We start from the raw sequence: 15,592 nt of genomic DNA on the forward strand, positions 1-15,592 counted from the left end.
ATATTTAAATTCATGAGTTAACAAGAGAAAACAAAACCAAACTGGTCACTATTTTAAAAGCTGGCATATAAAGGTTGAAGGATCAGGCGCTAACTCTGCCTTTCCTATGCACTTCATCACTAAGCAATCAAACAGTAAATTAGATAAAGTTTCTCTAAAAGTATAGGAACATGGATGATGGGATTGAAATATCAACATTTTGCAACCCCGAGAACATTAAAAGGGTGCTTGCATTGGAATGATCCATCAAGCTTTACTTTTATTTTACTGTGCTACATTCAACATAAAAAAACTGGATACCTTTAAACAAGTAGAGAAAATATGAGAGCTAATGAAAGAAAAAAAAAATCAGTGGGAAAGGAAAGAATTCTTAAACATGGAGATCAATGTTAACAATGTTAAAACATGGAGAGAAACGACCAATTTTGACTTCAGAACAGTGGTTGCTTCTGGGAGAGAAAGGGAAGGAAACAGAACGTGATGGCTCCAATAATGATGTTTTATTTCTTGGAAAGATTTAAGGCAAAATAATACAGATGTTAATTCTGAATGGTAAGTATTATGGGTCTGATATACTAGACTCTATTCTTTTTTCTTTTTGAAATAGTTAATAGCTTAATTTTTGTTAGAGATGAAAACACATGATATACAAAGTAACTTACATTTTTAATCATCTTAGTCTGTTCATTAATAGCTTCCAGGGGAACATTGGTGGCCCCAATTTGCTGTGTGATACCGCCTGCTTCACCATCTTGGACATGTGTGTGGCGGAGCTATAAGAAGATAGCATATTTAGACTGGTATTTTGACAGGGAAAAAGATAAAAGCTATAAGAAATTAGCGAATTATTTATCGTAAACAGAACTGCCTATGTGTGTTAATGAGTTTTTAAAGCTGTCAGTGCTTTTAAATTAATGTTTTTAAAGTTATTTCAATGCATACAGAGTTTTCTTACCTTATCTAGAATTTTTGTCTTTCCTGTGTCCACATGTCCAAGTACGCAGATAATAGGGGCTCTTAGCTTTTCTGTATTTACATTTTTACTATGTTCAAGTCGCCGTTTCTACAAATGAAAAATAAAAAAAACACACAAAATTAAATATTATTTCAAATCCTCACTATCCTTATATTTTTTCTATATTTTGTCTTGTATGAAAATACCACAACCTGGACACAAGTTCTTTGCTGATTTTATTAAACATAACTGCATTTTTCACAGCATGAACATTGCAATCAGTTCTCATCACACCTACGCTAGACAAAGAGAAACCTGCTTAGAATAGATTTCAAAGTAACACAGTTAACTATGAAAAGGAATGGTATCACTTCCAACTCTTTGATCATTTTTACATACAGTTAATGTAATGGGGTATGATAAATAGAAAAGGAACTGATCTTTCCATCATTTGACTATACAGTACAACCTCTAATTTATGTGTAGGTTTATTAAAAAGGTAATAAGAATTATAAAGACTTTTTTTAAAAAATAATTTTTTGTCACACTTTAAAGAAGGGCAGTACTGGTTAATGAACCCAGAGCCTTACACATGCCAATCAATCACTCTACCATTGAGCTACACTACCAGTTCTTTTTTATTTATTATCTGAGACAAAGTCTTGCTAAGTTGCCAAGGTTGGCCTTGAACTTGCAATTTGTCTACCTCAGCTTCCCGAGTAGATGGGATTACAGGTATGCGTTGCTGTGCCCAGATAATTTCACACTTTTACCCAATGTACTAACATTAAAAACATCTCTCTTAGAAATATTTTAAGTCTTGGCTTAAATAAATCCAAACAACATCACCTACCTTTCCCAAGGCTCAAGAGCTTAATATATTTCTTTGCAACACTTAGATAATTACCTCAACTTTCTGGGAAAAAAATCATAAGACTGCCCATTCTTCAAAATAACAACCTTTCCAATAGCTGGCATTCAAATGAAATAAGACTTTCATCAAAGCTATGAAGTAACATCATTTACAAATCTATTTCCTATCCAAATACCAAATTTATAGGAGCTCTGTCTTTTATTTTCTTATACTAGATACTAAATTTTTCATGGAAACTGGAATGATAAAACTTTCTGAAATGTCAAAAGCAAGTTGCAGTGGTCAAGTACTTGTTTACTGGTAAAGATACGGACACAACAGTCCTAGAGTATGCACAATTTAAATTTGAATATCATAACTGCAGTTAGCATTTGACTTGGTTGACCACCACCATTCTCTCCTGTTTGACCAAGTGTAAAAATTTTTGGAGACCATGAGGTACAGATTTTAACTCAGAATTTTTACCTCTAAGTATACATACTGAACCAAGACAGGACACTTGTACAAATACATGTGTACAATAGCGACTGTTCACACAGTACTGTTCATTAGGGCAAATTAAGTATGTATAACTACTTAATGTTCTGTAGTTGGAGATTTCTTAATGAGAAATCTCTGAGGTTTCCCAAGCCCCAGAGCTGACACCAATCAAGCATCTTGGGAAACCCCTATCTGTAGCAGAGACTCCAACCAAGAACTTCAGAGTGAATTTCAGAAAATAATATAAAGTAGCAAGATTTTGGATCCACAAAGGTTGTTATGGACTTAAGTGCATTTCCCCCAAATCCACACATTGAAACCCTAACCCTCAATGTGACGGCTTAAGGGATGGGGCCATGAAGGAGACAATACTCAAGGTTCAATGAGTTCCTAAGGGTAGGCCCTTAATCTAATTGGACTGGTGTCCCAAAACAGACACCAGCAATCTCTATATATGTACACAAAGCAGAAAGGCCACATGAGAACTCAGGAGGGCAGGTGGATGTCTGAAAGCCAGTTAGAGAGCTCTCCCTGACAGCATTTTAATCTTGAATATCTAGCTTCTGAGAACTGTAAGAAAATAAATTTCAGATATTTAAGACACCAATTTGGTGGTATTTTGCTGATACCACAAGCAGAATAATACAAAATTAGGATCTTTCAATAAAACTGAACAGAAAATGTGGCTGTTGACGCATTGAGGCAGGACTCCTTGAATGACAAGGAGTTCAGCAATCCTCTCCCTAAAGTGAGATACAACCAAACAAAACAGTCTGAACAACCACTTAAACTCTAGTAAACGGCTAAAGGCATACACCAAATAGAAGTGTTTAATTCAAGAAAACCTATTGGGCCTCAGTAAGAGCGCTGGCATCCCATGGCATTTTAGTCTGAGCTACTCTGTTCTTCTTCCCACTCCTACAGCTCCTTAGGGAGACATGGACAGGGCAGAGGGGTGTGGTGTTCCATACCTTAGGGCATGGCCACAAACAGCAGTGATCTCAACAATTAGAGGAGAAGATAAATCACAAACCAGACTAAGCTCTCCATCCCATTAGGGCAAGTGACAACCTGGAACTTCAGCTAGAAATTTAACAGAGAGAGAGGTCTGTGGAACAAGATGGCCAAGGTAGGCATTGGCAAGATAATGTTGTGAGAGATGAGAGAAACATTTATATCCTCAGGAAGATATAAAGAAGAACAAACAAGTATGTATTTACCTTCAAAATGAATGAAGAAAAAATTGACAAGACTAATAAAAATAAGATTCCACAAAAAAAATTGAGAACTTCAATAGCAAATAGAAAAACAACAGAAAATGAGGAAGTCCACAAACAATCTGACCATCAACAATAACCAACGTGACCTAACCAAATGTTGGGTCCAGAGACGGAATATAAATTCTTCTTCAAGCACACAAATAATCTAAAAAGTGAATAAAACAAGTTTTCACTGTTAAACTGACAAAGGACTGGAGATGTATGTTAGTGGTACACCACTTGCTGAGCATGTGAGGAGGCCCTGGGTTCAATCCCCAGCACTGAAGGGGGGGAAAAAAAAAGACAATAAATATCAAAATTCAGAATTAACAACAGAAGGAAATTGGGCAATCCATAAATATTTGAAATTAAAACACTTTTAAATAACACATAGGTCAAAAAAGAAATTAAGAAAAATTAGAAAATACACAACTTACCAAATTTTATGGGATACAGATAAAGCAATACTTACAGGGAAATGAATCAATAATAATAATATAAGCTGTCACCATGAAAAGTTAGCAAAAGAGGAAGAAACTAAACCTGAACTCAACCAAAAGGAGAAAACAAATAGAATAAAAATTAACTGAAGAGAAAATAAGAAAAAAAATTAAATAAAATCTTAGATTGGGTCTTTGAGAAAATCTTTAGCTAGATAGACCAAGAAAAAAAGCAACAAAAGCAGAAGCAAAAGAGAAGGCACACTCAATGACATTATGGAAACCTGAAGAATTGTAAAAGAATACTATCAACAAGTTTATGCTCACAGATTAAGACAATTTAGATGAAATACATGATTAGAAATTAGAGAACGACTCCAGATGAAACAGAAAATATGAATGGCCCTACATAACAAGAACTTAGAAATCTAAAAATATTCCCATTAAAAAAAAATTAGTAAATTCTACCAAACACTTAAAAAAGGAAATAAAACAATCCCTCATAAACTTGAAGTAGAGGTAGGAAGACTCCCCAAACAATTCTATAATGCTAATATTATCAAAGCCAGACAAACACATCGTAAGAAAGCTGTTGATCAATATTCCTCATAGACACACATCCCCAAATCTCAACAAAATTTTACCAAACTAAATCCAAAAACATACAAAAAGATTACATGCCATGATCAAGTGGGATTTATTTCAAGAATGCAACAATGGCTTAAGATTTCAATATCAATTGGTGCTATCACCATGTACTAATACAATAGAGGGGGGAAAAATGTCACCCATGGGGATAAAAACCAGGAACACAAGGGAATTCTCTCAAATTGATCTATGTAAAAAAAACCTACAGCTAACATCATAATTAATGATGAAACTTTGAATGTTCCCCCCTGTCAATTTGGGAGCAAGGCAAGTACGTATGCTCTTATGATGTCTATTCAACACTGTAGTACTTACTCTATCCAGGAAAATCAGGAAAGAGAACAAGAAGCAATTAGAGTGGAAAGAAACAAGTAAAAACTGTTTTGATAGATGCCCTGACCTGATTATAGGAATTTCTAAGGAATCCATGAAGAGCTATTAGAATAAAAAATGTTTTTTTAGCACAACTGAATACAAAATCAATCTATCACTTATTTATAGTATTAATGGGAAATTTTTTGACATTCACAATAGAATCAAAAGGAATAAAAAGCTAACTAAAAAATTCAACAAAAATTACAAATCTTGTACTTTCAAAACTAAAAAACACAGCTGGAAGAGTTTAAAAGATCTAAATAACGCAGAGGCAAACTACATGCAAGGAAGATTAAATATTAAAATGAAATTCATTTGTGTTTCTCATATATCTTATCTCCATAGCCTGAAGGTAATTTAATACAATATTGTTCGTGTGTCTGTACTTTGATTGTAACCTGCCTGTTGTTTGAGGTCAAGTGTGGAATTTTCCACAGTGGCATTATGTCAGTGCTCAAAAGTTTTAGATTTTGTAGTATTTTATATTTTCAGATTAGTAATGCTCAACCTATATATTTATATGATAAAACACTACTTGGCAACAAAGAGAACAAAATAATGGCATATGGTATGACATAAGTGAACCTCAAAAAGAGGCTAAGCAAAAGAAGCCACACAAAAGACCACACGGCTAGGGATATTGCCCAATATCCTCCAATAAAGACAGTCTCCAAAGAATTATCTAGCCCAAACATTAATATTGCTGAGGTACAAATCCTAATTTGGAACAACAGACTCACTCAATCCTTTAGGAATTCAGACAATTTTTTCTAGAATTTAGAGAAGGAAAAAAACAAATGATGACATGTAAACATGAAAATGAAAAATTATAAATAAGTTATACATGAAAAGTTAAGGAAAATCAAAATATTTTTGGCTTTCTAACAGTTCAGTCTCTTCAAGCCAACTAAAATCATTTTTAATGTATTATTTACACTAAGTTGACAGAATTAAAGCAAACTTTCTCTTAAAGTCTACAACCTTAAGTAGGAAAAATATAAAAAGTATATTAGGTGTATGGATTTTACTAAATAGAAGCTCCATTTACCAGATTTAAACAACTAAAGTGCTGATATTAGATTATCTAATCTAAATAAGTGAGGCAAACACGTAACTGATGTTCATAACTAGGCAGCATATGCTCAGAATACTTTCACATACCTATAAACCATCAAAGAGCACACTGAAATTTGGAGAAAACAACAACAAAATAATGAAGCAGCCACGGTTCTGATTCAGGTAAGAGAGGGAGATAGGGTCCCTGGGTTAGACTGGTGTTGCAGATTTGTGATGTCTCAACACTACAAAAATTGGAGAAGAGTTAAGAAAATATTTTTACAAGTGCTGCTGCTCAAGGCCTTTAGTTATAGAGTACAATCCTAATGATCGTGCAAAAGTGGGAAGAAAAGGAATGAAAAGGGGAAAACAAATACCTCAATTCTCCGTTTTGCTTTGTCATAAGCCCTTTCTTCTTTAGTTCGATCATCATCAGAGTCATATTCAGAGTCTGAGCTCATTTCTTTACTTGGCTTTTTATCTAATGTTTTCCCTGAATCTTTCTCATCTGACATCTTTTCCTCTTCCTCATCACCTTCACTGCCTTCACTTTCTCCTTCTTCCTCTTCTTCCTCTTCACTCTCTTCTTCTTCTTCTTCCTCTTCTTCCTCTTCCTCCTCCTCTTCAGGGTTTTCTTTTACTTCTATATGAACCGTGTTTCCTTCTTTCAGAAAAGCAAATAAAGACGTTAACATTGTGTTTTCACGCCTCATAAACGCAAGTACATATCTCTATACTACAATGAAGAGAGTCATTTAACAGTAAAAAACTTAAGGTAGAAATCCTTCTGAAGTTAATAAAAAAAAAAAAGCTCTAAGTCAGGAGCCAAGGGAAAATAAACATAGGAGATGAGAAACATGTAATCCTTACCCAGGGGGTCATTAGCTGCCTCAGTGCTATAGTGCCAGCCACTGGGAGTCCAGACCTACCCAGGACTGGTGGGGAAAGGGGGATGGTGAATGGAGTGGGTAGACATTGGGTTTTACCCTTACTGTGGGGTGACATTGTGAAGAGTTACATCCTAAGGATGAATAAGAAATAAGACTTTTTCATTATTGGCAGATCACCTGTAGATTGTTTGAATTCTAAATTTATAACAACACGATTCCATACTGCTAGTTTATACTTACTCCCAGTGAACAACAGGTTGAATATTCCTAATCTGAAAATCTGGAGTATGTAATGTTCCAAAATCCAAAACTTTTTGAGCACAACATGACACCATAGGTGGAGAATTCCATATCAATAAACCTTATTTCATGCACAAAAGTATTTGAAATATTGTATAAAATAACTTTTAGGCTATGTACAGCAGGCATATGTAAAATACAATACATTTCATGCAGACTTCGGTCCCATCCTAAAGATATCACATTTTATATATATATACACACAAGTATTTTAAAATGTAAATATCCAAAATCCAAGATCTCTGATCTCAAGTATTTCAGATAAAGAATATTCAACCTGTACATAAACAACTGGCTCTAAAGAACAGAGATCATTCTTGACTTTAAATTATTTCTACAGTTTTATAAGTGAACTATCTAACACAAGTTCTGCTGCTCAAGGACTTTAGTTATAGAATACAATCCTAATGATCGTGCAAAAGTGGGAAGAAAAAGAATGAAAAGGTGAAAACAAATACCTCAATTCTTGATACTTAAAAGTATCAAGCCACATGAGGAAAAAAATTACATAAGGAAAATCAGCATATAAGATACCAAAGGGTATACTTTAAGTTATAAAAGCAAGAATTTTTAAATGATTATGCTTCTAACATTCAGGGAGCAACAAACAGTTAAAAATTTAAGAAGGTAAATAGACAATATACAAAAATAGCCAAATATAAATTCTGAAACTGGAATACCAAGAAATAAAATTCAGAACTCAAATGAGATGGGCTTAACAGGGTAGAAACAGCTAAGGAAAATTAATCACCTAGAAGACAGAAAAAACAATCCAGAATGAATTATGAGAGTCAACAGGTAGAAGCTACAGAAAAGATGAAAGGAAACACCAATATAGGAAGATCTATCACAGACACACTTATAACCCTATGGGAAATGATGACTTACACCATAACACTAACAAAATAAAACCACACATTCATAAAGCCATATAACCAGAATAAATAAAAACTTAGGCTGATATCTGATTTCTCAAAGAAACAATGAAGCTAAGACAAAGGAATGATAATTTCAAAGTGTTAAAAGTTTCAACCAAGAATTCCTCACTCAGTAAGTTTTTCATGATAATGAAATAAAGATATTTTTAGAAAAAAAAAATGGAATGCCTGACTAGCAGATCTATACAAAAAGGAATTCTGAAAAGGGTTCCTCAGAAAAGAAGAAACGATCCCAAATCGAAGGTCAAAGATGCAGGAAGAAATGAAGCAAAACAAAATGCTAAATGTGGGTAAACTTAAATATTGAAAGTATAAATAAGAGTAATAAGCTAATACAGAAAAAAAATACAGAATGAAAAGAAATGAGAGCAATGATATATAAACTGGGAGTTAGGAAAATGTTTATGTACTCGAAAATCCTTCATTGTTAGGGAAAGTGGGTAACATTAGCCTTGGTTATTCAAAAACTGCAGGTTAAAAACCTTTTAGAGCAACCAACTAAAAGAATTAGTAAAATATATAACTTCCGAGGTCATAAAAGGAAAATAAAATGGAATTAAAAAAATACAATTATCTAAAAGATGGCTAGAAAGGAAGGGTGTGGTGGAACAGAATAAAGGACTTAGTAAAGTGAAAAACTTAAAACCAATATGTTTCATCAATACATCAAATGTTAATATACCCTAGGTAAAATACAGTTATTGGCAAAACTAAGCTTGCTATGGTCTGAATGTGATGTCCTTTCCAAGATTCATGTTGAAACACAATACTCATTGTGGCAGTATTAAAGAGGTGGCACCTTTTGAGAATTAGGTTATAATGAATGGGTCAATGTTCTTTAAAAGAAGCTTCAGAAGCAGTTCAATCCTCAGGCCCTTCAACCCTTCTACCATGTAAGAACAGTTTTCCTCCCCTCTGAAGGACGCAGCAATAACATACAATCTTGGAAGTAGAGAACAACTGTCACCAGACAATGTCAGTAACTTGATCTTGGACTTGCCTATTCCAAAACTTTAATCACCCCATCTGTGCTATTTTGTTACAGCAGCATACACAGAGACAATGCTTTTAAGAATATAGAAAGAGTAATAAAGACAGAAAATGAGCCTATATATCAAAGCTGGTGTAGCTATGAACAGACTTCTAAGGCAAAGGCACTACCTGAAAAAGGAAATATATATTTCAATATTATACAAAAGTCTCAGTGCATCAGAAAGATCTAAGATTGTGTTCACCTAATAACTTAGCATCAAAATATATAAAGCACAAAATTAACACAACTTAGGGAGAAACAGAAAATCCACAACAGTGGTGGGAATTCCTTTATGTTTTATGTGATGGTCCCAGTAAGAGTAAAAACACAACAGAAAAAAAAAAAAAATCAAAACCAGAAAAGACTAAAAAGATCAGCAAACTTGAGCTAATAATAGAAATCAAGGCATCCAAGTACTACAGAATGCCTTCTAATACATATAAAACATAATAACTGATCATATGCTGGGCTCTAAATCAAGACTATGTATTTCAAAAGACAGTCATCTTCTCTGATTACTCACTTTTATAAATTAAGAAATACAGTAAATACATTATTTGTAAAAAAATATATATATCAAATGTAAATTAGAAAATATCAGAACTTGTGGAATTTGATGAAAGCCATGCTTAAAGAAAACTTATGGCTTTAAACAAGGATTGGGTGGGTAAGGGAGACTGGGAAAAAAATTTTAAAAATCAAAGAGCCAAACATTATTCTCAAGAAGACAGAAAAATAATAATAAATTAAACCCAGAGAAAGTGGAGATTTTAGTGACAAAGAGAAAGTATTGATAAAAACAAAAACAAAAACAAAAAAAACCCTGTGTACTTCTTATTCATAGTGATTAGGAGCTACACTTAGCCGACTTCTCATTGCACTTTAGGGCTTTCTGTAGGCTACATAAATAACAACCTTATTTATGACATCATCATTCAGGGGGAAAAAAAATGTATTCTAAACCCTGAAGAGCTATCTTATACATGACTTTCTGAAAACCCATTCACTTGGATTTAGGAACCACAGCAATGGAGAATAATACTGGTCCTCATCCCCAGGAATGTTCACCTGTCTTTCTTAACCAGGAGACAGATTTTTATTTAAATATACAGATCTCTAATAACGATGGAATTTATCAATGTGTGCTTATGAGTTATTCACCTTTTTCTCTTTCCTCATCACTGGCCATAGCTTCCCAATCATCCAATCCACCATCCTCAGTTTCCTCCTCCTCTTCTGTAAGTAAAAAATTTTTCATTTTAGACACATTTAGAAATATAAGACTTCCTATAGAAAAAAGTGGAAAATTATGTTAACATTTAAAAGAAATGCTTTACACAAAAAGTATGTATGTAGTTTTGTTACAATCTTTGGAACCATAATTAGGATGTTATAATTCACTATTAATAAATGCACTACATTTCCTTCTATACTTACAATATACCATGTTAAACTTAATCCAGATTTCATATTTGAAGTAATTAAAATATTAGAAATACAAATACTGAAATGTTCCTTTAAATATTGGAAGGAGTATGTGAATACACTCACAGTTCTTCAGAATAAAATTTCACATTTACTTTTTGTACTTTCAACTCATACTTCAGTCATAGAATTTACTTATTTTGCTCTAACCTTTACAAAAACATGCAGAAACTACTTAAATATCAAAGTTGAAGCTATAAAATTACCATCACCATGCCAGCTCAAAAAAAGAAATGAGTACTATGCTTATAACACCAAAATAGGGAGAAAGCTAAAATTTGATTATCTGAATATTAAAGAATTTAATAATTTAACAATCACAACTCTTTTTTCTTTTTTCTTTTTTTTTAAATTTTTTTTTTAATATTTATTTTTTAGTTCTCGGCGGACACAACATCTTTGTTGGTATGTGGTACTGAGGATCGAACCCGGGCCGCACGCATGCCAGACGAGCGCACTACCGCCTGAGCCACATTCCCAGCCCAGACAACTCTTTTTTCACTGAGATTCTAACCAGGCAAAAACTTATTAAATGAAGAGGGGCAGGAGTATACCTCAGTGATAGAGCACTTCCCTAGCACGCACAAGGTCCTGGGTTCAATCACCAGTATAAAAAAATTTAACAAAAATACAAAGAAAGGAAAATAATTAAAAGAAAAAAGACAAAGGTGGGGCATACCCTTTCCTGTAGTAATTATTATTTATAAACAAGTCTGGATAAGCCACCTTTAGGAGAAAATGAGACTCAGAAACAAGTACCCAAAACACTGCTCTGAATTAACAATTTTTTATGGTGCTACAATAGGTCATATCAACTTATTTTCTCTAATTCACCATATTAATGCTAAGCTGCAGTTGGATCCAGGCAAAATGGCCTTATTTATTTAGAGTAATGGGAAGGAAAGGATTTTGCCAATTTCATCATCTACCATCATGTTTCAGGCTTTACATTCTCTTTATTTTTCCGACTCTTATCCTATCTTTAAACTTTGGAAATTCTCTTCCATACAAAACTTCCATTTGGCTAGCCGCTGGCGCTCTCATTAATCTAATAAGCTGGAACAATGATTCATTTAAAATGGGTGGGGGAAAAAAAAGGAGGCCAGAGATTTTCCCGAACCCTTCAACACAAGTGAAAAAGAGAAACTTAACTGCTTTTATTTATGTAGTAAATAGAAATGACCCCTGAGAAAGTTTTTAAATGCCAATTTTTTAAAAAACATTCTAATTAAAAATGCTTACAATCTGCTTTGGGAAGCATTAAGTAAAGGAACTTCAGGGCCTTGAGATAGCAAACCCAAGAATTAAAAACAGAAAATCCAAATCCTTCTAGCATCTCCCCAAAATATGTTAATGACACTACTGAAAGAAAACAGATTCAAGTCCCACTTGGATACTTTCTCAAAGTGAAAATAAAAAATAGTTTACAGAAAAGAACTATTAAAAAAGGGGGGGGGGGGTCACCTAGCCAGATTTTTATGTGGTCTAAAACAACTTAATAAACTTATGACACATAGCACTATTTAAAAGGAATTAACTAACAGGTTAATGTTACTGGCCTGGTTCAATACGAGGTGCTGTCTCTTCTTTTTCTGGTATTTCTTGTTCCAAAACTTCTACGGCAGCACTTATTTCCAATGGTTCAGACACTAAAAAGGGGACAGAAATCAATTCAACATTCTTATAGCATATAATTTCTATTAACATAGTTAACTACTGATAAAACTGCATAGTAAGAATCTATTTCTTCAGTAATCAGGCAAATATTATAAAGGAAACTACTCCTTCTGTTCATGGAATAAAGCTAAGTTGGGAAAAAAACTGATATTTTTGCTTTTCGGGTAACAATATTCTTAAGTAAGTCTCATATTTTTCAAACTAAAGAACTTTTCCCATTAGCCTTTCATTTGGATCAGCTAAGAGTGAGGACAATGAGAAGAAACAATATATGGGAAAGCATTTCTTGGGGCTGGGGATGTGGTTCAGTGGTAGAGCATATGCTTAGCATGTGTGAAGCCCTAGGTTTAATTCCAGGCACCACCATCAAAAACTTTGATTTGTTGATTTAAGGCAGCATTTTATTTTAAAAGTTATAAGAAACAGGCAAAATAGTTTCTCAATCAGCCACTATTTTATATACAAACCTTCTTTATTTTCTAGTTGCTGTGGTGTTTTTTTCTTCTTTTTATCTTCATAAATTGGCCTTTTCTTTGGCAAAGAGTCTTTTGATGGCACTTCCACACCTAAAGGATAAAAATGGAAAACGTCAGGTTTGTATCATTTGTATGTCATCTCAGAATCAGTACTTAAAAAGGTAATATTTCTTTCACCTCATACTACCAAATATAAAAAAGGGCATTCAAGGAAAACCTTCTTTAAAAGATCAAGTCTTAAATTTATGAGTAAGACTCCTCACATCATTAGTCCCTGGAAAAACATTAATCTGTTATCTACTCCTAAAGATCTGCTTTTCCCAAATGTCACAAAAATGAAATCTTTTAGTCTGGCTTCTGCCATACTGGATTTGAGAGTCATGCACTTGGTTGTAACTATCAGTATCACTTCTTTGTATTGCTGAGTAGCATTCCATTGTATGAATGTACCAGTTTACCCATTCACTAGCTGAAGGATATGTGAACTGCTTTCATTTTGAGGCAATTGTTTCTGCACTAACATTTCTTTTGAATAAATGTTTCAGAATAGGAATGACATAAGGTAAATACTACTCAATGTTGTTTACTTACTTGAGGTCCTGAGGACCAAACTCAAGGTCCTCCATATGCTATGCAAGCATTCAACCACTAAGCCAAACCCCCACCCAACACATATTTAATTTTTATCAAAAAAACTATAGTTGATTTCCAGAATGGCCTTACAATTCTGCATTCCCACCAGAAATGCTGTTCTGCATGCTTGTCAGCATTTGATAAAGACGAGTTTTTATTTATTCAGATGTATGTTATTCTACTAAATGTATAGCGCTTCCTCATTGGGGTCTTATAGTTCCCTAGTGACTAATCATGTTGAGCATTTTATTCACGTTTATAACTTCCTGGTGAGCAAGGCTGCTTAAATCTTTTTCCTATATTAACACATAAAGGTTTTCTTCTTGTTGAATATGAAGAGATCTTTATATTTTCTGGATATTAATTCTTTGTCAAGTATGTGTATTCTTTTTTGGCATGGAGGATTGAACTCCAGGGCACTTAACCACTGGAATTCTCTTAATGGTGTCTTCTGCAAAGAAAGTCACCAGACTTCCTCAAAATGTATTATTTCTCCCTTTTATGAGTTATACTTTTATACCTAATCACTTTTTTTGGTCTTATACAAAACAGCAAGACTGTCTCTTATGTTTTCCTCTAAAACTTTTATAGTTGTGTATTCAGTTAGATTACCGAAGAATGGACCTTAGACCTATCTATAATTAGTAGGAATTGAGATTTTTGTTGTCTTTTGCATTCAAGTATCTGATTATTCCAGTACCACTTATGCAAAAACTAAACTTAGTTTATCCATTAAAATACCCTTCACCTCTAGCAGGGAGGAAAAAAAAAAGACAACACATCAACTAACCAATATAGATTCTCTGTTCTCCCAGTCTATTTGTTTACCATTTTGTTAATATCACACTGTACTGATGATTTCCTGTGGCTTGAAATCCAGTACTGAGTCTTCCAAATTTGTTCTTTCCTTTACTAAGAGTACTTTTGGCCATTCTAACTCCTCAGTGTTTTCATACATTTTGAAAGTAATTCATAGATGTCCACAAAACATGCTGAGATTTTGACTAGGATTATACTGACACTGCAGATTAATTCTGGAGAACTGATTACCTTAAAATAAGTCTCATGATTTGTGAATACAGTATTTTTCCATTTATACAGGTTTACTCACTGCTGTTGATATACTCAATAGTATTTTATAGTTTTAAGAATGCAGATCCTTCAAATATTAGATTATAACTATTCTGGTTTTTTAAATTATCATGATAAACGTTACTGTTTCAATTTTTATTTTCAATTATTAATTGTTAACATAAAGAAATACATCTGATATCTCCATAATGGTCTTGTATCTCCAACCTTGTTGATCTCACTTATTAATGCTGGGCTGTTTGGGGTAAGGAGTAGAGATTCCATGGGATTTGTTATGTAGATAACCATCATCTGTGCATAGACAAATTTACTTGTTTCATGGACTAATTTATTTAGCCTACCAGCAGTTAGGACATTCCAGTGCAGTGCTGAATGAATTCAGTGAGAGTGGACAACCTAGGTTTAATGTCATCTCGCCAAGTTAAGGTTTAGCATTCTGTCTTTCACCATTAAGCATAGTAGCTATAAATTTTTGTAGATATTATATGGACTTTTAATATATATGGGAGAATAAGACTGACCAAATAAATTTTCTGCATTTATTGAAATGGTCATGGATTTTTCTTCTTTGGATTATTGATATAGCAAAATATATTTATTGATTTCCAAATATTAGTCCAGCTTTGCATTTCCAGGACAACCCTACTTGATCATGACAGATTTCTCCTTAGATGTAAATATATATAAATACATAAATATGCACATATATTGCTGGAATCAAAATGCTAAAGTTTAGTTGAGAATTTCTATATTTAAGCTCACAAGGGACACCAGTTTGTATATTTCCTCTCTTGAACTATCTTTCTCTCAGTTGGCAACAAGGATAATGCTGTCCTCACAAAATGTATTGGATATTTCCTAATATTCACAACAGGTCCAACTTCTTTAAATATTTATTAGAATTCCCTGGTGAAATCTAGGGGAGTTGGAGTGTTCCTTGTGGGTAATGAACTCAGATGAAATTTAAATAGTATATATAGT

General features: G+C 33.4%; 1 protein-coding gene across 2 annotated transcripts in view; it reads right to left on the bottom strand.

The window, feature by feature from the left end:
* Eif5b (eukaryotic translation initiation factor 5B) overlaps positions 1-15,592 on the bottom strand; it is a 56,612-nt gene that overhangs the window by 15,288 nt on the left and 25,732 nt on the right. Inside the window, exons 7-12 of one of the 2 annotated variants that reach the window (XM_026412583.2) lie at positions 12,878-12,976; positions 12,293-12,382; positions 10,410-10,484; positions 6,465-6,748; positions 956-1,063; positions 663-773 (exon numbers count right to left, since the gene is read on the bottom strand). In XM_026412583.2, coding sequence (XP_026268368.2) covers positions 663-773; positions 956-1,063; positions 6,465-6,748; positions 10,410-10,484; positions 12,293-12,382; positions 12,878-12,976 — 767 coding nt within the window. Of the gene's footprint in view, positions 1-662; positions 774-955; positions 1,064-6,464; positions 6,752-10,409; positions 10,485-12,292; positions 12,383-12,877; positions 12,977-15,592 lie in introns of both variants that reach the window. The other variant, XM_026412582.2, reaches the window with a different exon arrangement.

The sequence above is a fragment of the Urocitellus parryii genome, chromosome 12 (assembly GCF_045843805.1).
Source record: "Urocitellus parryii isolate mUroPar1 chromosome 12, mUroPar1.hap1, whole genome shotgun sequence".
NCBI lineage: Eukaryota > Metazoa > Chordata > Mammalia > Rodentia > Sciuridae > Urocitellus > Urocitellus parryii.